This window comes from Pinus tabuliformis, chromosome 6, assembly GCF_031772625.1.
Source record: "Pinus tabuliformis cultivar Carrire ecotype Pingquan chromosome 6, CPIR1, whole genome shotgun sequence".
Taxonomy (NCBI): domain Eukaryota; kingdom Viridiplantae; phylum Streptophyta; class Pinopsida; order Pinales; family Pinaceae; genus Pinus; species Pinus tabuliformis.
In genome coordinates, this window is record NC_142292.1 from 868,974,337 (window position 1) to 869,000,858 (window position 26,522).

General features: G+C 36.4%; 1 protein-coding gene across 1 annotated transcript in view; it reads right to left on the reverse strand.

Moving 5' to 3' along the window:
• Window positions 1-2,357: 2,357 nt before the first annotated feature.
• LOC149261648 (filament-like plant protein 7) overlaps window positions 2,358-26,522 on the reverse strand; it is a 42,035-nt gene continuing 17,870 nt past the window's right edge. The window contains exons 5-8 of the mRNA XM_089422559.1: window positions 13,648-13,816; window positions 10,665-13,368; window positions 10,459-10,540; window positions 2,358-3,791 (exon numbers count right to left, since the gene is read on the reverse strand). Coding sequence (XP_089278685.1) covers window positions 3,534-3,791; window positions 10,459-10,540; window positions 10,665-13,368; window positions 13,648-13,816 — 3,213 coding nt within the window. The 3' untranslated portion in view covers window positions 2,358-3,533. The remainder of the gene's footprint in view (window positions 3,792-10,458; window positions 10,541-10,664; window positions 13,369-13,647; window positions 13,817-26,522) is intronic.

Consider the following 26,522-nt stretch of genomic DNA (forward strand, 5'->3'; position numbering starts at 1 on the left):
TTGCATCTCCTCTATCAGAGACGCAGTTGGACTCATTTCTATATTATAATTGCCTTTGCATCTCTATCAGAGACGAAATAGTTGAATATTAATTTTGCTATGCTCCTCTTGAGCTTTCATCAACTCCTCACTATCTGCTCTACAACTTACCAAACATTTCTCAAATCCTATGTCTATTTGTATGCATGTGAACATTCTCTATACACAATTCAATATAGACATTTTCCTAGAAGTTCATGGTATCTTGGCAACCATTCATATTGACAACTTGGTGTTCAAATCAAACCCAAAAGCTTTTGTCTTCTACAATTTTTTAAAATTGAAATGTCTATTTCAAGCAACTAGTTGTATGATTGTCTTCTCCGTCAAGAAATTTTTTCAATTAATGCATGCCCCCAAATGGACCACTATACCATTGACAATACCTTTACAAAGGTTAGCACTTGGATATGGATTTTCTGGTAAAATGAGATGACGTTTTCAATAGTTTAATCATTCTGTTTACACAAATTCTTTTACTAGTGGAATGGCTTCTTCCGCTTACATACAAATCCTTTCCCGCCAAAATGGCTTGCTAGCAGAATGACACAACCATCTTACTAATAGTTTTGATTATTCCACTTGCCAGTAGCGGAGGCTTTTTCTTGTCAATCAAACAGCTATATGATTTTACCAGCAACAAGGCATCTACGAGATTTCTTTTCATCAAAATTCTGTGCTCCCCAAAGTCCATAGCGCTTGATCTATACTCATATCAATCTGTAATGTACCAGCTACCTCACCCAACGACGGAATACTTCAACTTATCTCAATTTGTTACAATATTTGCAGATCACCCAAATTCAGCAAAACCACCAAGCCAGATGCTAGATAAGGTAAAACATCAACATGCTGTAAATACTATATCTGATCTACGTCTGTATGTATCTGGTCTCTGAAGATATTATCATCTGTTCCCCTGCACTTTATCTTGATTAGTAGAGAGGGCAATTTACACAATGTGTCACTTTGGCAAATGCCACTACGTTTTTGCATAAACACAATGTTCTCCCTTGCCCTGTTTTAACTGGCCTTAATTTTTAAACATACACCACTTCCTTGCACGGGATTTCTTAAAACCATGTTAAGACATCTCATTATATGGCATTATTTAACATTATGGGGAATGGTAAGAAGTCTCCAGATATCATGGACTACAGTTTAGATTAGGTGAAGAACCGTGGGCAATTCCGAGGTAACTAGGAGTTTAGCATTATTAAACTGGACCTTACCGATAGAGTCAATGAAATAACTAGAATATTTATATATACTAATCCTAAATGGTCACACAATGCCATGAAATTCTAGGCATGACTATTAGTTATTTACAGAATATAGTGCACCTCAACAGACCTACTGGACACTCTTCATTTAGTTGCGATTGAGGGAAGATCTGGACAGGTTTGCCTCTTCACATTTCGTCTTCTGCATCACGGTGACTTAAAATGACCGACTAAAACCTGGAGGGACTACTAAAATTAATTTTTTTAAGATTTTACGTTCTCTAGTTGTTTAATTGAACGACTTTCCCGCCATACAATTTAAAACAAATTAGAATGTCAAATCTAGTCATCATAAGTTGCATAAACTACAAACTTATTACAAACTATCTACTCTCTCTCTCTCTCTATATATATATATAGAACAAAATAAAATGACATAACAAACAAAAAGGATATATATATATATATATATGTCATTTTATTTTGTATATATATATATATATATATATATCCTTTGTTTCTTATGTCACGGCATTTTGTTTATAAAGAAAGGTATCATCTTGGTTCAATCAACTTCACCAGGTTCTCCAGGATATTGGAGACATTACTACAACACAATTTATCAAGGTCAGATTTAGTAAAAACAATACTTAAATGCTTATAGCGTTGACCAAAATAAAAAAACCAGTATAACAGCAGCTGCATATATCAGTAACAATTTAAGCAAGCAACATATGCTGATTTTCTTTATTTGGACAAATGACTTAAAACATATCGTGTATATAACACCATCGTCCTTGCAACCATTAAGAAAGTTGCAGTTCATACTGTCTCTCCTTTACTTCATTTATTCACACCACACATAATGCCTGCACAAGAGTGTCAAATCCATGCAAATTATGCTGAGCCAAAGTTCGGTGATTTCTCTGTTCAATGCACATACAAGTAACCTGTTCAATTCTACTTTGACCAAGTATTGTTGAAAATAGCAGTTGCAGAGCTTCATATTTTGTCATTCCAGGGGACTGGACCTGCCATAAGCCTTTAGCAGCCTCTTTATTATCTATAACTGAGCATTGCTTTTTGGAGAAGCAATCTGACTGTTAACTTCACTTTATTTTGTACCTGTTGGTGTCACATTCTCCTCAAATTCAAGGTTTTGTTACAAAACCCTCCACTTATCAGCATGGTGGGAACCCTAGCTATCCCAACCTCATGATCAACAAATGCCAAAACTTCATTCTATGTCAGAGAGTCTGAAAGGAGCTTGGGTTAAGACCAAGCCCCAAAATAATGAATCAGCAATCTCTCCCTGATGCATCTCTTCCATGATAAGCAATGTAGCAGGCCTTGAACCAGGAAAATAGGGCGGGAATGCCCATCTCTTGCTGCACAAGCAAGCTACAACTGATTGAGAGATTAAATTCTTGCATAGGACACAAGGAGGTCACAGCAAGATGGTAAACCTGAAATTTATATGCTACAAATTTTCCCTCAGATTACTAACATCCTCAAGAAACAGTTATATAAAAGAGCAAGGAGATCGCCCTACTTATACAATCATTTTCTGGTAGAGTCCAGGAGAGTTATGATCACTTCAAGCAGCCTTTTCTGTTTCCTTTCTGTATAAAACTCCTCACTCAGTAGATCACTAGATGTCATCCAGATATCAAGTTTGCAGCAGCAGCATTAACCAGTCAGCCTAACAACTCAACTACCACTCCAAAAAATACTAATGCTTCATTTCCAGGTGTGGTAATGAACAGTGAGGATGCCAAATCCATATCATTCACATGATACAATATAACCTGGAATAACCTTCTAACAAGTTATCGAGATGCATCAAAGTAGTAAGAAAGTTGAAATGAAAATAATAGTGGGGGGAGCGGAGGGAAGTTTTCAAGTCTTCATCAATTGGATAACTGAACCCTGTCAACGCCCTTTCTTTGTCCGCATGAGGAATCTACTAAAACCTCCTGCACGGCTACGCTTTTTAGCTGGATAAGGTTCGATTGCTCCAGCACTGGAAGATTCATTTGCCGAGCTTTTTTTCTTCATACTAAAGAATTTTGCTGGAGACATGGTTGAGGTGGTATTTGAATCTGCAAGAGAATTGTCTCCACTAGTATGATTTTGGACATCTTTGTGAGCATCAACATTTGGGGAATCTGTCGGTATCTGTGAACCATAAAATAATCCACTTTTACTCTTCCTTGGAGTATGTGACTCTTGCTGAGAATTTTCATCATTCTCTGCTCTTGGACGCAGAACTTATTTTGGTTTTGGCGACTCAGGTGGACAGTCCTGAGATTCTTCAGTTGTACTTTCCACTTGCATGTGGTCAAAAAGAGAGGCGCGCTGATTTCTGCTTGGAGTATTTTTTTCAAGTGACAGTGAACCTGAAGACGACTGAAATGAAAAGTCTTTAGCATCACTTGGAGCAGCAAGAACCTTTAATTGCTTCTCTAAAGCAAGTATTGTTTGTTGGCATTCACTAAGCTTCTTGGTAGCAGCTGAAATATCTCTTTCCTGCATACAAAATTCAAAAACTTAAAGATTAGGAGTAGCAGAAAATGTTTCTTGTTCATTTCCAATAGATGCTGATATTAAACACTAGCAAAAATTTAAATTTTTTTAATAGGGCAACATTTTGTAGTCAAGTCAAAAGAACAATTGTTTGAGAGTAAACTGGATGTAGTTTCCAATATTTGTATTTCAATGAACTTTCACAGATTTTATTAAGCTAACAGTAAGTTCCTTGACAGAGTGTCCATGATACATTAGAACAAAGAAATCTTCCACATAAGACCATATCATGGCACACAAGCGGATGGACAGAGAAAGAATGCTCTACTTCTACAGGTCAATGGTCGGTTCTGATTAGTTGTGTCCAGTTATTATGGAATCACACAGTTTCCTGGGCATACCTGACCATGAGGATCTTGGAAGATGAAACCCTACAATTTTACTTTCTTCCCTTCTGACTGAATGCTACAATTTCTTATGCAATGGAAGATGATTAGGATATGAGAAACATATAGTAATATACACAGCTTAGTTTGAGCTGAATTCTAGGTGTAAAAGGTCATGTTTGGAGAAAATCAACAGTATGCCATCGAAGGATTGCAAGATAATCAGCAACAGATAAATGCCAAATCTACATATTTGTTTTCCTATTTATCTGAACGAAACAAAAAATATTTCTCTTGCATTAAATGAAACTGACCAAAATACGTGACTAATTTCTTTTTAAAACATGTGATTTAGGTATATTAGTTGATAATTTGTTGTCAAATGAAACGATCTGTAATTCTTCGAGGGACATTTGAGAGAATAGAATCTACAGCTTCATGTTGAATTTCGTGTGCCCCTTTAGTGTGTGTATTCTGAGTTCTTTTGAGAATTAACCGTGCAATATTTTGTCCACCAAACATTGGTGCCATTGCCACTTGTGTAATAGAATCTGATCACAATAATCTCCTAGTCTCCTCTGTCTGTTTCTGGTAGCAGCATGTGAAACCTTTGTGGTTGGTGACAGCAGAACGTGAAGACTCCTTCAATGACTTCAGTAAAGTCCATCAAAGAATTCTCCATGTTTGCAAACTAAACATTTTAGGAGAAAAAGATTCATGGAAGATTATGAAAAAGAACCATATTGATGTTCATTCAAGAGGTTTCATCTGGCTTGATGTTATTTTGCAATTGTTTTCTAAGACATCAAAGTAAGACAAGCCCATGCACTTGTAACATATATATAAATATATTTGAGCCACTTAGTATTTGTAGACTAATATGGGCATTCAGGTGGAGAATGTTGCAGGGCATTTATCCTAAGTCATGATTGATATGAGTAGCTGTCGATGTTCTGACAAAATATGCCACAAATATTATGGTTCCGTTTTTTATGGGAGGCTCACTGACAAAAGCAAGTTAGAGTCTGCTCAACATTATGATGTTGTAAGGGCATTTGGTATAGCAGCCATTTTTAACAGCATAATTTACATAAAAAGACAATGTAGTCTGCTCAACATTATGGTGTGTAAGGGTATTTGGTATAGCAGCCATTTTTAACAGCATAATTTACATAAAAAGACAATGTAAATAAGTTGTTTTGATCAAAGAGACAACAGTTGTGACTAGAATGAAAATAGGATTTTACTGAAAAAATCTTCTCAATCTCCACTTTAGATAATCTCGATCGACCTTAGGTTGTGTATTTATATTTCCATCATATACTTTAGCTGATTTCTGAGTTGATAAAATTTTGTTAGTACTAACAAAGTGATCTTTAAATTTAATCGTGTTTGTAGTATGTACAACTTTCTTTGTCGACTTTTTGCACTTCAAATTTCAAAAACATTTTTTCAATCATTTTAATTAGTTTACTTTGTAAGCAAGTTTGCGAGAAAGATATTGTTTCAACTCTTAAAACAAGAAATTGCCTTTTCTTTTTCTGACAAATCTTTGTTAAAAATTTTGGAAATTTTCCTTGTGATATTGTACTTTTGTTGCAATTCTTCACCGATTCGATTTCTGAGTTGATAAAATTTTGTTAGTACTAACAAAGTGATCTTTAAATTTAATCGTGTTTGTAGTATGTACAACTTTCTTTGTCGACTTTTTGCACTTCAAATTTCAAAAACATTTTTTCAATCATTTTAATTAGTTTACTTTGTAAGCAAGTTTGCGAGAAAGATATTGTTTCGACTCTTAAAACAAGAAATTGCCTTTTCTTTTTCTGACAAATCTTTGTTAAAAATTTTGGAAATTTTCCTTGTGATCTTGTACTTTTGTTGCAATTCTTGACCGATTCGAATGACAACATCTAGCATACCACTTATTTCTTCTCATGAGGTAGCTTGCATGCACATTCATTTTAAGGGTCATGCAATGTTATCTTTTTATTTCTTCCAAATGACCAACATCTCTTCCTCACATTCAAAGAAATAGAACCCAACGCTTCCATTTATGTTGAGCCCAAAATTATATCACTATAACACACACCCAACCTTAAATTTGGATTATGGCCCATTGGAGTAGCTAAATAGATTTAAGTACCACATTGCCCTACCACCAACTCAAGTCCAATCCCTCTCGTAGGGTTGAGGGTTTAACGACAGGAAGCAGAGGGGGTAAAAGCCTATGCTTGTGTCCTACAGGAATTAAGTCATATCAATCTAAGTTAATGGGTATACAATGATGACCATCCATGAAATGAGGAGATGTGTCCCTAGGTTTCCCAACGGATTGTTTTCTTGAAAAATAACTGAAATTTGGATTTGAAAACATAAACATCAATTGTCACTTGCCAATTCTTTATTTCGAACAATGTCTGACCTAAAACTAGGTTTCAATTATGCTTGCCTTGGGAATCAATCCTTGGTTGGGCAACACAATATTAATATGCCTCTAGATTTTATATGGATTATTACCAATCTAGGTTAACAGATTAGCATACTGGATGTGGGAGAATACCTAAATATTGTATTGTGAATGATGAAGTTAATACAGTGAGATAGCGATGGGTGCAGCTCTAAGTTAGGTTGATTTCCCTAGTTAAGGGTTTCCTGGTTAACTCTTGTGTACACTGTGTGAATGTGCCATTGTTATTCTTACGCTTTACACCATAAACAACACCACAGAGGTTTATCAAACCCTTCATAAACAAAACCACACAATCACGACCAAATAACATGCTTGAAGCAATGACAAAAGTCCAATAGTATGTGTGGCATCCCATCGCACACACTCCCAACAATCTCACCATGGAACAAGGAACCACGAATGACCCAAAAAAGTTCTGGTACACAAGACCATCTCACCATATTAGAGCAAAGATGGCCTTCCACAGAGGACCAAAATGGTTAAGTATGTGTGTAATCTAGGATAATAAAATGCAGCAGAATCAAACACGCATGCAATAACAGGGTTCATCGAAACCAAATACCCATATTCAAAATTTAAACATAAACACACGTGCAGAGCATAAAATTAAAGGGGAAAAAAGACCACATAAACTCATAATAGTAAATCACATAGAATTGCAGGCTGGCATGTAGAAGAGATAGAACACTTTCTTCCTAACAAAAGATATCTTAGAACTATCTGCATCCAAGCAATTTCCCACCAAATCATAGGCATTTGGTGTACATGCCACCCTAAGCTACGCTATGAGGCAACCATGGCAGAGAAATCCATGCTATAACCTCACAATTCACTCTACCCAACACCATTGATGTCATGACTCAACCAAACTACTCACTACAAAGCACTCTATGCTTTCATCCAACAATCAAACAACGATGGTACTCTTTTCCACTGCCCTACATAGTTCTAGTGAGATCTTCCCTTTCTCTACTCAAATATGCCTCAAGGAAATTCATTATTCCCAGTGCTCAATATAAATTGAAACATCACGTTAAATGCTTTTTAAGAATAATTTGGAAGAATAAAACATGGCTCTGTAGCCTCTAATGAACAAAAATAAACAATGGATAAAGTTAATCTAAATTGCCCATTGCTTGATAATTTATAGTTTCTCGGTCTCTTCCCCAAGAGAGGCTCTGCAAAACCTTCTTTCACAGCACTAATTTGGTCAATTTGTAGATTTTCATAATTGCACCACGATAAGCAAGGGGCATTCTACAGCCCAGCATTGAAGATATTGCAATGTTTGTCCCACTGTCTATCCCACCATCCATTGACTAAATAGTAAATATATTAACCTAAAAATAAAGTGTGTGTGTGTCACACAAGCATAGATCCATCTTAACTTGAGATCTTTTAAGCACTAGAATATATGTATCTAATGATTTTGGATCTCCTCAGTGCTAAGCATATCTAAGTTAGGATGGATCTATGCTGTGAGTAAAAATTACAATAGAGCAGAACACAACATCAGAGGTGGAAGCTTGGGCTTGAGATTAAAAATGATGAAATGAAAGGAATGATAATCCCATAGGGTGGGAGAATGAAGTATTCTTACATTTCCCCAAATGAGTGTTCCTTGCTCATGCTTCCATAACTACATGCGGTAGACATCTTCATCAACCTCTACATGCATTCAATGGTTGGCTTTCTATGTCAATGGAAGTGGATTTTTAAAGCACTTGATGGAAAAGAGATGAGATCCTATGCTAACACTATTATCCTTTTTACTCATAATCTTAAATACCAACGTAGATCCATCTTCAACCCAGATCTATCAAGCTCCAAGAGGGATCAATTTTCTTAAGGTGTAAATTTTATTATAATTTAATTATATGTCATGTATTAATTCCTTCATATTGAATAATAAAAAAGTAAACCTTAAGAAATTTGATCCCCTCAATACTTGATAAATCTAGGTTTAAGATGGATCCATGCTGGGCTTTTTTTCGATGTTGTCATGTACATGTATACATATGTAGTTATTTATTTTTATTACATATGTAATTAATTTTTTTTATTATAAACTAACTAAATAGACATTTTTTCTATTTCCATGACCGACTCATAATCAAAAGTAAATACGTGTTGATTATTATTGTCATGCAGTAAAATTAACAATCTTTTCTAATTTAGTTCTTACTCAAACATAAATCTAAATTTACTTTAAAGAAAACTTGTATTTTTTATTTAATGTAAATATTTTTATTATTTTTTAATCTAATGTTATCTAGCGTTACATGAAAACATCTCCCACATACTGGGCTATAGAGCACCTTGCTACTCTCGGTGCAACTAGACATCTTTATCCTAACTATTATGCACTTGGTTATGTGTTAAAGTTGACTCTTATATCATGGTCCATTACAAGGTGTTTATTGATTATTGTATTTTATGATGTACTCTATCATGTGAATAATGAAATTAATGAGATTTGGTTTGAGATCTTTTTCTGCCACTTCTTAATTTTCATGTTCTTCATTATGTCTTTCCAACACTTGGCATTAAAGGATTACTTTCCCATATAATCCCCCTTTCCTTATAAGCCATACACCCCGATGATTCCATAGGAATCTGACCGCGAGCCATTGCCTTGTTTGCACCCTTCACCCTTGGCCATCAGACTCAGGAGATCTGGAAATCACCGGCCTCATCATCTGAACTCTCTCTCACTCTCTCTCTCTCTCTTGAGAGGTTCTTGAGTTGTCCAAACTCATTTAGTATTTCATAACAGCATACCTTTGTCACCGTTTTATACATTTACACATATGTTCTGATGTTATACAGTACCTGTGTAATCTTTATATTATTTTCAACATTTCTCGGAGTTGTGTTTGCACTCCCACATTGTTCAGACTGGTACTTTTGTGGTCATTCGTCAGACATTAATGTAATTGTCTTGTCTTATCTATCTTATCTTCCCCTCTGGTGGTATCATAGCCCCTCGCATGCTCTCTACAGCTACCTTGGACCATTCTGTATAATATTGCAGAGTTAATATCTGCAAAGCTCAAGTTCACCATGGAGAGCCTACCACACAGTCCATAGAAATATATTATAGTGTCTAAATGCCAATCATTCACCAGTTGTGCATTGGCATTGAGGTCTGCAATAAGAAACTATATAGAAACATCATTTCCATATAAGGTCATTTATACAAAGCTCACGTCACTCACTCCCATCATTATAGCCACTTCTTTTTAATTTATACATAAACTGATCCAATATATTCTAGGGGTCAATACCGGAGTATTACACTATCCCACTTTTATTATTGACTCTGAATCATAGGAAATCTACCCAAAGCTTTGTTCTTCTAGGTGCTAATTCAATGCTAATTTACGTAATACTTGTGTCAGAAGAAAATGCAGGGAAAGAAGAACCCAATGGGAACTATAAGGGGGTTGTCCCCTACAACATGTAGTATATTAGCAAAAGTATCTATTTTTTCAACACAGATGCAACCTTGATGGTATGCATTGAAACTTCTAGAAAAGATCTGTTACTGACGATTGAAGAATATTTGGTATGTCTAATGAACAGGATTAAATATTTTAACTAAGCAAACCCATATGACATAATTAGTACCAAAACAATGCCAGACTGATTGCAGAAGTTCTGAGGAATGTCTTACATTACAAATCTCGAATTTCTATTTCACTATTTCTTTGATAGCTTTTTCAGCCTTTTTTAATCTACTAACTTCAGAGAATAATATGGAATGCTAATGTATGGTATATAGTTTACTTAGCCTTGCTTCAGAGACTACCTTTCTTGAGCGTATCTCATCCTCATCAGCGTAGTGTAGAGCTGGCATCTTTCCATCTCTCGAGCTGTCAGGTTTGTGTCTACTGCAGGTCAATAGTAAGCATATTAATTATAATATAACACATTCATTTCAGATGTAAACATATATATCATATATAATAAATACTTGCACATTCTTACTAACACTACAACAAATTCAAGCATCACCTCTCTAACTGTAGTTGCAGGTCAAGACATGTGGTCTCTAAATCATGGAAACAGCTGCCTTTCTCTTCAAATTCTGCTTGTAGTGATGTATATTTTTCTTTAAACCGATTTGTTTCAGCTTGAGCAGCCTTGAGTTGGAATTCAAGCTCTTCATTCAATGACACTTGATTTTCAAATTGATCCTCCCTCAATTGCTTCAATTCCTTACTTGCAGTAAGTTCTGTCTGTAAATCTGCAACTTTTTTCTCTGATTCTAGGAGTTGAGCTTTGAGAGCCTCTAGATTGTTGCTTGCCACTTGAAACATCCCTTCTAGTTCTTGCTTTTCAGATTGTATGATATTAAGCTCATTTTTAAGTTTGCTGATTTCTTCATTCAACTGGCATTCAAGAGTTTCTTTTTCTGATGAGATATTTTGAGCCTCCCCAAGCTTGTTAAAGCCATTTGCAACAGAGTTCGACTCAAAATCTCCAATAGCAAGTGTAGAAATTAAAGATTTGCTTTCATATTTCTCTTTTTCCATCTTATTAGAATTTTCCTGCTCAAATCTTGGGCCATTTGCAGCTGGAGCTTCTGATTCACTGTCACTGTGTGATTCATCATCCCATTCGAGTTGTTTCTTGATTGTGGCCCTCATGGTTGATACATCTTGAAGTGAAAAAAAATGATTTACAAGCCAGTCCAATGCAGAACCCACTTCTTCCACAAACTCTACTATTTGAGCCTTTCCTTGGAGGAGATTACTGCAAACCTTGACAAGGTTTTGAATGATAGAATCCAATTCTGAATTCTGCCACTGGAGGACACGCATGGTATAGCCTGGAACAGACGTAGAGTTTTCAAAAGGCAGTGAACCAGAAGCAGTGAATGGCGTGCTCTCAGAATGAGCATTATCTGCACAGCTTGAGTGGAAAAATCCTTCAACAAGCCCCATTATTTTATGAATAGATGCATTTAGTCTTGAACAATTAGAGGGCCTTTTATTCCCTTTGGAAGTAGTAAATGGAACTGTTTCATCTTCAGAAGAATTGCCTTCAGATAGAGATTTTGGTGAAAACTGACCTGACATGACTCCCTCCTGAGAACTATTGTTCAAACCATCAGTATTTAAAACTTTCAGACAAGTTAACTTTTCTTTTATTTTGTTAATTTTTTCAGCATCATAATGTTGTAATTTTGGAATAGTAGCTTTCACCTTTTCTAATACTCCATCCAACCTTTGCCCTTTTGCATGAGTATCCAAAATCATGTGCAAAAGCTCTTCAGGACTGGAAAGGGCCACCTCATTGGCCAAATTCTCAGATTGTAAGGTACAAAATTGCTGGTCACATGTTGTGTGTTTATCAGTGACTAGAAGCTCTGTTTCCCTCTCTGCAGCGACTACTTCTAAAGCACCTTTCTTCTCCATCATAAGTAAGGCATTGCTATTTTGATCCATTTTCACTTCAATAGGTCCTTGTGATTGCACTTCTGGCTTTCCAGAAACTATTGCAGACTCTGCAATCTCGTTGGACGAAACTGTTGCTAACTGTTCCATCTCAATAAAATCATCCATCAAATTAAAATCTGGTGACCCAATCACCTTATTAGAGAGCATGCCAGGTTTTTCTTTCTTAAAATGTGCCAGTTCAGAAATCAATGCAGATGCCCAAGATTCAGCACAGCTAGCTTCATCTTCATTTCCACCATCCTCTGAAATTGAAGCAAGACTTGGTTCATAACTCATACTTGTACCTTTTGAGAACTCAACATGACCATCAATAGCCATGCCATTTATTCTACCAATACCGTGGCCTCTGCACAAAGCATCCAGTTGTGACTCAACATGTGATAATTTATTAGCTGTCCGTGCACACATGACCCTTGAAACTTGAAGTTCATTATTCCTTTTTTCTAGAGTTCTTTTGAGAATCTCATTATCTTCTTCCATAGACAACAAGCGCTCTGATAGAATATTTATCTGTTTTATGCTGGTTTCTTGAGCATTAACATGGACAGGCTCTCCAAGCACTGAACCTACAGAAAATCCACCTCTGTTTGCATGCAACTTTTTTCTTTTCCACTCGGCTGTGTCCTTGGCCAATATTTCAACTTCTGTTTTCATCTGAGCCACAGCAGCAGGTCCTGGCAATTTTTTCCTGACTAGGATACGCAATCTTTGACATTCTGTCTCTAACTTGGCAATCTTTTTCGTACTCTCTAAATGTTGTTTGTTGGCAGCATCAGCTGATTTTCTGTTGTACTCTTTCTCTTCATTGCGTATTTCTAGTTCCTTCTCTAGCACACGGAGTTCATATTTTACTGCAGCATTCTCTTCCTCCAAAGAGCTTAGTCTGATCTGTAGTAGATTTACTTCAGCTTCAGCTTGAGTTTTTCCCTCTTTCAGTTCTTCAGCTGATCTGATTGCCTCTTGAAGAGATTTGTGTAATGCACTATTCTCTGCGTCAGCTTCTATTAGCCTTTCTCTTGTTTCTGCCAAATTTCCTTCTAGTTCTATCCGAATTACATCAAGTTCTCTGGCTTTCTTCATGACAGCATCATGAATAGCCTGTTCTTGCTCTTCTCGAACAAATCGTAGATGCTGCATGCATTCTTTCAGTGCTCCATCCAAATGAGAAACACGATCTTCAGCTGCATACCTCTGTTGGAGTGCAGCATCCAGTTCTTGTTTAAGAGAAATTGCCTCTGCCTTGGCCCTTTCCCAGCCTGAAGTACAAAAATGTTTAAGTGATTCACGGAATTGCATCCAGCTTTTGGCAAACAAAATTATGCTTCTATACTTTCCAATTTAAATTATAACGTCTAATAAGCTTTCTTAGGATCAAATTTAGAAACATGGGAGGTAACATTGAACAAGCCTTACAGCAAAAAGTGGAAACTAAAGTTTCCTCCAAAACTGGGATTTCTTTTTGATTAAAGCAAAAGAAACAGGAAAATCTAGATGACATGAAATAGGTAAAAACAAGAATGCAGATGCTATTTTACCTGAAACCGCTTCCTCTGCATCCTTTGAGAGTTGCCTCACCAGATCATCTTTAGTATTACTTTCAGCTAAGGAAGCAGAAAGCTTTTCATTTAGATCTTTCACTTTGTTCACAAGCACCAATAGACTCTCAGATTCATCTGAATTTTCTAGTACCTTTCCTTTCACGTCCTGCCACATTCATATCAGTTTTCATTATCACCCAAGTAAAATCCATAATCTGTACTTCAGGATGAATAAAGTCTATATGCATAGAGTACATAATTTCATTGGCACTATTGTGAACATCAATTCAAAATACATGAAGCTATCGCCTGTCTGCACAATCCACACAGAATTAGCTCCTCAATAAGAGCCCCATAAGAGAGACTCTTGGACACAACTAAATGAAGAAAAATGGTGGTTTAGTAGATATCTTCCAAAATCATCAATGTTGGCTGCTTAATATCTTGTGGGATAGGGAAAATGCTACAAGAAAGTTGTCATCCCAAGGTTGCCATGCATTCTAGAGAATACTAGAAGTAGATATTATTGCTACATGATGCACCATGAAAATTAATAGAAATAGATTGTGATGACTGAAAAATAAAGATTGCAACAGCCAAATAATGCTATAAAATTATAACAAGAAATAGAGCCACTGGAAGTTCAAGAGTAGAAACAAACAAGATTGCAACAGCTTGATATTAGAATAAACTTTTAATGAGAAATGAAACCATATTAGATTCAAGAGTAGATGCAAGCATCAGTGTTGCTACCCACAAGCTTCTTCAACAGAAGCAGTGCAAGACATAATCCAAACTCACTGCAAATATAACAGCATAGGTATTTATATGCCCAGACACCTTATGATTATTGGAAATTTGGACGGACCACGGACCACTGCTTGCTCCAAATTTAAGATGTCACCTGTTACTTGTGTACATTGACACATCATCTAGCATAAACTAACCCTACATGACTGAAATAAGATCTCAAGTTTCAACTCAAAATGAAAATATTAATTCCAGTCTCCAATACATCATACTGCCAATAATTACAGTTGCTAATCCACATTATTCTTGGATTATACAGATTATTGAACTAAATCCAATAAATTAAGGAATGGATTCATAAGAAAGACTGGAGGCAAGGAAAGACCTAATAGCTTTAGCACCTTCAGCAGAATGCACATGCACATATACTGCCCGTTGTCAAAAGAACATTAACAGCGACATTGTTATCAGAAAAATGCCAAGACAGAACAAAAAAGTTGTAAATCAAGAACTATATGTATCTCACATTTATCAGCGAGTATCAATTTAGGATCAAAATGGTAATTAGCTACTAATTAGCAGCTAACTCAAAGACAACACTTTTTGTGTGCAGTGTTATCAGAACTGGCCAGTTTTGACTGGTTTTTCTCTAAGCTGGTCCAAATCAATTGTCTGAACCATTTTTGGACAGATTCATGCCTAAACCATCTGGTTCAGGAGCCAGATAAAAAACAACAAAAATAAATTCATCATCAATGATCATGCAATGATTGAAGAAACCTAACCCTCCTCAGCATCCATTGTCAACCAGTGAATTTCCTTTCTAACATTATATTTATTATTTAACTTTAATATTAATTATTAAATTTTACTTTAATAAACCCAAATTTTAACATTAAAAGTTAAAATGGGGCCCCATTTCAAGATGCTTGGTAATGGAATTAGACCCATCTGAACTCGCACCAAGAGAATATCTACAGGGGTGTTTTTCCAGCATTAAACACACTCTAACAGATTTTTAAGCATTTCAACTTATATTCAAAACAGGATTCTATATCTACCTCCCCTGCATATACTGAGCTCGCAATTTTAGGATTCTTAAGATCGAAATCTACAAGATAATATAAACTGCTCAAAGGAGGCCCACTGATTGAAACCTAAAGGCTCCCCAATGGTGCCAACTAATCAAAACCTAAAGGCTACTCAATGGATTCAACCGATTTAATAATCAAATGGCAGCGTAGGAAAGTGATGAGACTTGGTCTAGTGAACATGTATTACACTTAACTTTTCTATATTGCACTTAGTACACTTTGTACTTTATCTCTCTCTTATGGGTGACTTGGGCTAAATTGATCAACCACCACTGCCCACTATACAAACCCCCTAGTAAATAAGGGGTTGAACAATGGGGATTGCCTAGTGAATAGTGGGGCTAAATTAGCGAAGCCTAAATTTGATGGAGCTCTAAATAGCGACAAGCTCGATTGTTGAATATACAACATGAAATCTTATTTCAAAACTTTGCTGACATTGATAGAAGCCAACAAGATTATGGACCATGGTCAATGAAGTTCAAATCAATGTTATCACACCGAGAACAGTTACCAAACCGGTAAATCACAAAAATGGAATCAAACCGAAACCGGACCATTACCAATAAAAAACCAAACACAAAAACCGATCAACCAAACAATATATAGAATAGAGACCAACAAGATTATGATCAATAAGTTCAAAGCAATGTTATCACACCTTGAACAGCTACCAAACTGGTCAACCCCAAAAGATGGAATCAAACTGGAACTGGACCATAATCAATAACAAAATGAACACAAAAACCAATCAAACAAATAATATATTGAATATTTCATTTTATATTAAAAATGTTATTCATGTACATCTCCATGAATCTAAACCATTAGACACAAATATGTGAAGTTTAGCATTTTAAATTAGGTTTATGGTTTCAGATTTTAGATTTTTTTTAAATTTTCTCAACATGCTGCAAAGATTGACCTCCTCCGCAAGAATCTTCAATGGAACAAAAACTTGAAAGCTCCATCCAACCTACCACACTCTTTAAGATCGACACTCATCTCACACATCCTAAACAAGTATCAAGTGCACAAACCAACATTATACAAAGTAGGCACAACCCTTTATGCGGTTTGAATGGTTCTCCCAAACAAATTAGGGTTTCACACCCAACAACCTAAAACAAGGTCAAGTACCTCTCCTAGCCTCCAAATAATATTCAACTGAAATACAAGTTCCCTCCTACTCTAGAGTGATTTAAACCAAACAAACTTTTATACTATGTTTAAATTTCAAAAAAATCACACTTTAACACAAGTCAGAAATTTGAACTCCTTAACTACAGGTTGCCCAAATCTTAACATTGTGAATTTCAGCCATAGGGCTGTTAGAATTCCAGCATAGATCCAATATTAAACCTGAACCTATAAAGCACCATGAGGGATCAAATTACTTATGGTGTAAATTTTTTATTATTTAAATCCATGTCATGTATTAATTCCTTCATATTTAAAACAGTAGAAACATTACACCTTAAGAAATTTGATCCCTCTCAATATTTGATAGATCCGGATTTAAAGTGGATCTACACCAGTTCGTTTTTTAGATATTGTCATGTACCTATGCATATATGTAATTACTTATATTTTGTTTGATTATTTGTTTGGTCATATAGAATCTAGATGCACATACACTATTTTTTTTTATGTCACATAATATCACCTAGACACGGACCTCCAACCACCAAGTCAGCCCTTCCTTCCAACAACTTTGATCTAGATCTTTGACCTTGCAACAGAAGCACTTCGACCCAGCAAATCCAGAATTTCGACCTTCCAGTAGCAGAATCTTCGACCCAACACATTCAAAATTTCGACCCTCCCAGCAGCATAACTTCAATCCAGCAAATAGCCCAGTAACTTTGCATAAAAGAGAGAGAGATAGCCTAGAAACTTCGACTTGCACTTCTTCCTTCTTCTCCTTGATACTTTTTCTCCACTTCCTTGATGTGTATCGAACTTGTTGAGTTGATGTCCGAATAGATAGAACTGCTCTTGTATATATAGCCTCTTCTGTAGGTCGAATTGTCCTCTTTTAGGCCAACTTCATCAGGCTAGGACTGACTTGGTGTAAAAGTGACAAATTACATTTTTTATTCAATAATAATTAATTTTACATGATTCAAAAGCCCAAGAAGGGTCTCATTAAATGGACAATGACTCTAATGAATCAGTATAAAACCTAGAAGTCCACAATGGGGACTTTGACCTATAAAATGATGACCCAAGCATGAAACCCATGCTTTAATAAGTCATTGTAAAAAATAATAAAATTTCTTTTTAATTCTTTGACTCCAATATAAATATGAAGACAGAACCCAGTTACATTCTTCCACACTCCCTCTTAACTAGGGAGGTATTCATAATTTATACATGTATATACAAGTATAAGGAAGATCTCAAAACACAAGAACTACGAAGAACTTCAGCACACACGGTGCCACGGACTAGATTCCTAACCAAGGAAATCTATCCAGGTGGGACTAAGATGGACTAAAGCTTTCAACCTCTCTAGGTACTATTAGGCTTACTTGCTAACCATCAACCCAGGGAACTACGTGCATAATGCAAGGTCAAAGCTCTATCCAGGTGGGACTAAGATGGACTAAAGCTTTCAACCTCTCTAGGTACTATTAGGCTTACTTGCTAACCATCAACCCAGGGAACTAGGTGCATAATGCAAGGTCAAAGCTCTATGACCAACGCCACCCTCCCTACTTTGGGAACTAGACATCAACACATATGTCGGCCAGATGTCCTCCCAGGCATTTTGTATCACACAAGATGCCTCCTCAAGTCTCTTCCAAACACCTTTCGTTAACGAAATCAGTAATATCAACCAAACCAAGCATGCTTCTCAAATATTCAAACTTCTTATTAGGAAGAGACTTTGTTAACACATCAATGTTGAAGTTTCTAAGTTTACTTAGTTAGAAACCCTCCATTTTTTAATAAGTTTACTTAGTTACAATGTAAATACTGAAAATAAACACTAGTGCATGCTCAACATATTACAAATCAACAACTGAAGGAAACAGAAACAATCACACCAAATGACACCGTTATTTTTGGACCAATGTCCCCAGAAAAACCCAATGTGGGAAAACCAGTGCAGCGATCTGAGAGTTTTCTTATTAAGCAATATCAGAGTACAATCTGGGTGCCAAAACCGGCCTACCCAACAGAAAATTTCCTTAGCAGTAATACCTCTGATATTGCTCCATAACAGTGATCCTCACTCGCCTTTTGCATAATCTCTATAATATATATGACATATGTTTAGTTGACTGTTGTTTACTGACATCTGTCTTCATTTAATTTTTTAGATTTCTAGCATATTTTAAATTTTTGGATCATTTTTAAATTTGATTTTTTGTTGTCTTTCACAGGAGCCACAAATTAAACGACTCCAAATCTTAACAGAAGCCACAAATTAAACACAAGTTCAAAGCAACAACAATGCCGAGAGAGAAGGACTTTGCTTGGGCTTATTGTGACAAGATTCCCGGAGACCCCAAGCTCCTTTGTAAATTTTGCAAAAAGGAATGTAGTGGAGGCATTTATAGATTCAAGTTCCACCTTGCACAAATACCTGGCCATGATATAGGTCTTTGCAGCAAGGTTGACGATAATGTCAAATACCAAGCAGCCTTGGCCCTTGAGATGTTAGATCAGCATAATGCCAAGAAAGCAAAGCAAAATACTGAAATAGGAACTCTTGGAGTTGATAGTTTTTCTACCACTAGCCCCATGTCACCTCACTATGTTGAATCCTCAATGTCGTTCCCAAGTTTTCCACACAAGCCTCCAAGGCCAAGTCAAACTCAAAGCCATACGAGTCCTTCGACTCCTTCCTTCAACACTGGAGGTGGAAACATAAACACCTTTTTTGCTCCCCGCACAAAACCCAGTTCCCAACCTACTTGGATGCCACTGGCTGGAAAAAAAATATCCATATTCAAGCAAGGAAGGCCATTGCTAACTTTTGGTACTATTCTAACATACCTTTCCACTGTGCCAGAAGTCCTTATTGGCAAGCTATGATTGATGCAATTGCTATTGCAGGTCCAGGGTTCAAAGCCCTTACATCAGAGAGCCTTAGGACAGATATGTTGTTAAAGAGTGTTGAAGATGTCATGCTTGTGCTAGCTGAGTTTCGTTCATCGTGGGTAGAAACAGGGTGCACCATCATGAGTGATGGATGGACAGATCAGAGGAATAGAACTTTAATAAATTTCCTTGTATCTTGTCCCGCAGGCACAATGTTTATCAAATCAGTGGATGCTTCAAACAAGGTTAAGACTGCCCAACTTATCTGTGAAATGACGGAGGAAGTCGTTCAAGAAGTGGGAAAAGAACATGTTGTACAAATTGTCACCGATAATGCAGCTAATTATATGGCTGCTGGTAGACTTTTTGAGATTAGGCACCCCACTATTTTTTGGACCTCTTGTGCTGCCCATTGCATAGATTTAATGCTTGAGGACATTGGTAAGCTTCGTTGGATACATGAGGTTGTGGAGAAGGCAAAATCCATAACCAAATACCTATACAACCACACTATTGTCCTAAACGCTATGAGAATATACACTGAAGTTAAAGAAATTGTCCGACCTGCAGTGACTAGATTTGCAACAAATTTCATATCTTTGCAATCTGTGGTTGAGCAAAAGATAAATCTGAAGAGGATGTTCTTGGGACCTGAGTGGGATGGGATCTAAACATTCCAAGACCCTTGAAGGCATCGAAATTGCTGCACTTGTGTTTAAAGATGGTTTCTGGAAAGATGTCGAAGAGATTATTGTTGTGACGGAGTCCCTTGTTAGAGTTCTCAGGTACTTCAAGTCTTTTAACTTTTCATTTTTTAAATTTCATTTCAAGCTTCTTTTTATTTACAATGTTTCATATTTCTTTAAATTTGAATGCTTGAACTTTCAGGATGGTTGATGGTGACAAACCCGCTATGGGTTACATTTATGAGGCGATGGATCTCGCAAAGGAGGCCACCAAAAGAAGATATGGGGATGATGAGACAAAGTATATGCCTCTTTGGGACATTATAGATGCATGTTGGGATAGGCAATTGCATTCCCCCTTACATGCTGCTGGGTACTTCTTAAACCCACAATATTTTTAGGATAAGAGCAAATTTAATGAGGATGGGGAGGTTGGCAGAGGACTTATGACAGGCGTGGAAAGGTGCTTCCCTGATCCAGAACATCAAAGTCGTGTCTTTCCCAACTACAAGATTATAGGGCACCATCTAAATTGTTTTCCTATAACAGTGCTATAAGACAAAGGTCTAAGATGTTGCTAGGTACCCAGCTTGAAGGCTTCATCAATTCATTAAATTTATTTAAACTTTATTTTGTATGTTAAATGTTTTATTAAATTTTCTTTTCTTTTCAAGTTTTTACTATTTACTAATTTAGTACTTCTACTCACAAACCCTTACCACTTGCTAGGTCTTTGGTGGCAAAACTTTGGTAGTGATACGCCAGATTTGAAGAGATTTGCCATTCGAATCTTAAACCAAGCATGCAGTGCTTCACAAATGTTTTATTAAATTTTCTTTTCTTTTCAAGTTTTTACTATTTACTAATTTAGTACTTCTACTCACAAACCCTTACCACTTGCTAGGTCTTTGGTGGCAAAACTTTGGTAGTGATACGCCAGATTTGAAGAGATTTGCCATTCGAATCTTAAACCAAGCATGCAGTGCTTCAGGTTGTGAACACAACTGAAGCATGTTTGAAAAAATACATTCTAAGAAGCACAACTGATTGACACAAAAACGCTTGAATGACCTTGTATTTGTCCATTACAATCTACGACTTCGCAACAAACAAATACTAGGTGAGATTCGAGAGCTTGAATTTGAAGGTTTCATAATCTAGTTCGTACTTTAAAGTTCAAACTTCAAACTTCAAAGTGAAACTTTAATTCACATTTCAATGTCTCATGATAATGACAGGTATGGATCATTCACCAATCGACCTTGAAGAGATAGATTTGCAAGCTACAAATGCGGCAGACTGGGTTCAATTAGATGAGCCTCCTATTTTAAGCCTTCATGACTTGGAGAACTTTGAGAGTCAAACAAGCGAAGGAGTGGAAGGAATCGGTTCTAGTTCTCACTCTTAAGAGTCTTAGACTCTTAGTTGTTGTTTTTTTTCTGATTAGTATGCAGTTTTTTGTAAACTTTTAGAAGCATATGCTTCTAAGGACTCAAGACTCAGTGCTTTGGATCATGTTTGGACTCATAACATATATGAGATACTTATTTATTCATGATATTTTGGACATCTATTGATATTAGGCATTGTTTGGACATGCCTTTACCCAATATTAATGAAAAATGGTTTTTTTAATTCAATATATGTGTATATTTTTATTTAATGAATTCAACGATTTTTTGTCGATTCTTTGCCGATTTTTTGCCGATCCAATTAAAACTCTCCGCTCTTTTGCCTCGCCGATTTATTGCCGATTCCGAGTCTGGTAACATTGAATTAAATATGGAATAAATAAAGGTGTTTTTGGCTAAAATTACTTCGATAAGCCCCTCGTGTGGATTTTTGCCGAGAAATAGATCAAAAAAATACTTCTAATACCCTCATGAAATATAAAAAAATAATTGCATAAAGCAGAGGGTGAAATACCTTGAGGTATAAAAATATTTTAATTGCTAAAAACCCCAATATCTACAAGCTAATAAGATGGAAATTAAAAAACAAGCTAGGAATTTATTTTTTGTATTTTTATTTTTTTATAAAATAGAAAAGAAAGAGAATTTTTTTGAATGAGTTTTCAAATTGGTTGTAGTAAGGCTTACCTTGGCCTTGCTTACGCTCCAAATGTCAGATTGCGATCACAACCCCATCTAAGTCAGCGATGTATCTTGGACTAGAGAATAGGGCTGGAGTCTAGCAACTATTGCACCTAATTCTAGTTTAAAGAAAGAGAAATTTTTTGAATAAGTTTTGAGTTTGGTTTTTGCAGTGGAGCTTACCTTGGCTTTGCTTATCTTCAATGTCATATTGCGATCACAACCCCCTCTAAGTCAACTATGCAACTTGGACTAAAAAATGGGATTAGGGTCTAGTGACTATCACACCCAATTCTAGTCTAAAATAGTTGTACCGGCTTCAAGATGTCTCTAACCACTAGGCTAACCACTGCTCCAAGCTAGATCTTCACCCTTACTGAAGGGACCCCGATAAGAGTCTATCCAATACTTGAGTTCAATTAACTTTTGATGCCAACAAAGGGCAAGATGAGGTCTAACACACTAATCTTCCCTTCCACATCATCATTGCCCCTCAATGGATCAGCCCAGTTACCTTGTAGTAATCTAGAGTACCTATATCTATTCCATGAAGAATTATTGCAGTGTAAAACTAGGAGAGGAATAGAAGAATCAACAAACAAAAGTTGTTTGCACTTGAAAAATAATTATATTGAATGGCATATGATCTCACAATTAAACAACTCATGGGAGGAGGGTCTACCTTTTTATAATCTTTCTTTTCACAGCTAGACAATGGCTAGTTTGACTCTCTCTCAAAATAATATTATGTCTAGTCATCCAGATGTCGAAGACTAAGTCACTTTTTACAATAATAAATAAATTCACCCAAAAGATGGGGTCAATTTGCTTGATGAGAGAAAATGGCTAGGTTCTATCTTCATAACTATAATTGAGTCATTATGTAATGTACTTATCAAAAGAATGAAAAAAAGAAAAATTTTATTATTGCTACAAATTTACAATGACTTATTAAAGCATGGGTTTCATGCTTGGGTGATCTTTTATTAGTCAAAGTCGCCATTGTGGACTCCTACGATTTATATTGACTCATTAGAGTCATTGTACATTTTATGAGACCCTTCTTGGGCTTTTGAATCATGTAAAAAGATTTATTAATGAGTCAAAAAAGGTACTTGACATCTCCACACCAAGTCGGCCTCAAACTAGGCAATTCGACCTCACTTAAAGCTTATATATACAAGCAGTTCGAATTCATTTGGAGGCATCTATCTCACAAGTTCCATATCCAAGTGAAGAAGGCATAAAAAGTGTGAAATTCCAAGAAGAGAAGAAGTGTTGGAAGGATCAAGGTCGAAGGTTTTGGGCTATCTTTTCCTCTCTCTTATGCGAAGTTACTAGGCCAGTTGCTGCATCGAAGTTTTACCGCTGGAAGGGTCGAAATTCTGAAAGTACTGGGTCGAAACTCTGCTGCTAGAAGGTTAAAATTCTAGATTTCCTGGGTCGAAGTGCTATTGCTGCAAGGTCGGAGATCTAGGTCGAAGTTGTTGGAAGGAGAGGCTGACTTGGTGGTTGGAGGAGGTCTGTGTCTAGGTTGAAGAGTCTTGGATTATCTCAAGAAAACTATTGAAGGAAGAGATTTTGATTGGGTTTTCCCCTAGATAGGGGTTTTGCCCTGGCAGAGTGCCTACATCTTGTGTCTCGTGTTTTTGTGATCTTCATACACACATAATTTCATAATTGCTTGATGAAAGATAATATAACAAAGAAGTAAAACAAGCCAACTTAATTCACAAGGAATAATCAAGAAAGAGAAATCTAACCCCAACTCTACTAACATTGATTTCTCAACATGGTATCAGAGATTCAGAGCTAAGGTCAAGAAAGATTGAATATCACTCTGTTGGCTCAAAGAAAATGGTTACTCCCTCTATGATAAGTTATATGAGAATGGGATTCAATACTGCACGAAGTTGGATCAAGAAGATCTTCTACTATTTATTCAACAAGGTCAAAAGTCAAGCGTTCTTAGTTGGATTTACAGGTTCACTTAATAATGATAATGCATGTATTATTAACAGTGGAGCATCAAGGCATATGACAGGGGAGAGTAAACAACTTCACACTCTATCAAAGGAACCATCTTCTCATGCAGTGGAATTGGGAGACAACAAAAGTTATGCTTTGAAGATGCAGAATGGAGCTAAGCTACATCTCAACAATATACTTTATGTTCCAGGTTTGAAAAAAATTTTCTTTCAATTTCTTGCTTAGAAGATAAAGGGGATAGAGTTTATTTTGTTGATGGAAAGGTTTTGGTTTGGGGAAAAGATTCAAGTATTGATAAAGCTACAGTTATTGGAGTTCGTGAAGGAAGCTTATATAGAGTCATAACACCATCTCCTCAAGCTCTAGTTCATATGGAAATCAATCCCATTGAGCTATGGCATAGAAGATATGGTCATCTACACTACAAGGTCATTCCCACTCTTAATCAACTGGTTCATGTCATCCCCAATATCAAAAAAGATCGTGAAGGAGTTTGCAAGGGATGTTCTTTAAGTAAAGATATAAGAAAACCATTTACAAAAAGTGAAACAAGGTCTAAAGAAATATTAGACCTCATTCATTCTTATGTGTGTGGGCCTATGTCTAATAAACCATTTGGAGGTCATCTTTACTATGAAACATTCATTGATGATCACTCTAGAAAGACATGGCTCTACCTTCTCAAGAAAAAGGATAAAGTATTTGCGAAATTCAAGGAGTTTAGATCTGAAGTGGAAACCCTAACCGAAACAAACAAACAAACAAACAAAAAAGACTTTGAGATCCAACAATGGTGGGGAATACACTTCTAAAGAATTGATTGCATATTGTAAAGAGGCAGGGATTAAGAGGGAGCTCAATGTTCCCTACTATCCTGAACAAAATGGAGTGTCCGAAAGAAAGAATAGGACAATTGAAGAAGGTATACGAACAATGCTCCTTGATCAAGACTTACCAAAATTTCTATGGGGAGAAGCAGCAAAAGTCCTCATAGAATTCTTGAGAATGTGACACCTGAGGAAGCATTCACAGGGAAGAAGCCAAGTGTGTACCATCTCTGAATCTTTGGGAGTTCTGCTTATATCCACGTTCCAAAGGACAAATGAAAGAAGTTAGATTCTACAAGCATCAAAGGGATCTTCGTTGGCTACAGTCTCTCCTCAAAAGCATATAGAATCTACATCAAGGAAGGAAGACATACTAAAGTAAGCAAGGACGTTATATTTGATGAAAAGCATGCCTACAACAGATCCAAAGATATCCCTATTGGTTCTGATGAAGAAGATATACCAATATTCGAAGAAGAAGAAGTACACCACGACAATCCCTCTACAATTCAAGAAGAAGGACCAAGTGAGCCTATTCAACCTGTGATCATACCAAACACTAGGAAGAGGCCAAATTGGTTAAAAGTTACTCTTGAAGATGCTAAAGGACATGGAGTTGCAAAAGGAACATTTAGAGAAAGCAAAAGACCAAAAAGATATTCTAGATATGCTGCATATATGACAAAACTTATTCAAGTTGAACCATCTACATTTGAAGAAGCTACTCATCAAGAAGTATGGAAGAAGGCAATGCAAGAAGAATATCAATCCATCATGAAGAATGGGGTTTGGTAAATTGTTCCTAGACCTAGTGACAAATCGGTTGTCACCTCCAAATCGATCTACAAGATCAAGCACGTTGTTGATGGAAGTATAAACAAATACAAAGCTAGATTTGTTGCAACGGGTTTCTCTCAAAAGAAAGGCATGGATTAGGATGAAACCTTTGCACCCACTGCCAAGTATACTACCATTAGATCTTTGGTTTCATTGGTTGCTACAATGGGATGGAATATCCATCAAATGGATGTAAAGGCAGTGTTTCTGAATGGGACCATCGATGAGGAAGTATACATTGAACAACCCGAAGGCTTTGAAGTAAATAGCAAAGAAACTCATGTTTGTAGACTCAAGAAGGCCCTATATGGTTTGAAGCAAGCTCCTAGGGCATGGTATGAAAGAATGGATGCATACCTTCTAAGAATTAGGTTCGTGAAAAGTACAACTGGTCCAAATCTCTACATCAAGGTTGTGGATAATGAGCCAGTCATTATTCTACTATATGTGGATGATCTATTCATTACAGGTGTGGAGCGAAGGATACAAGAATGCAAGAAAATGTTGGTAGCCGAATTTGAGATGAAGGATCTGGGACTGATG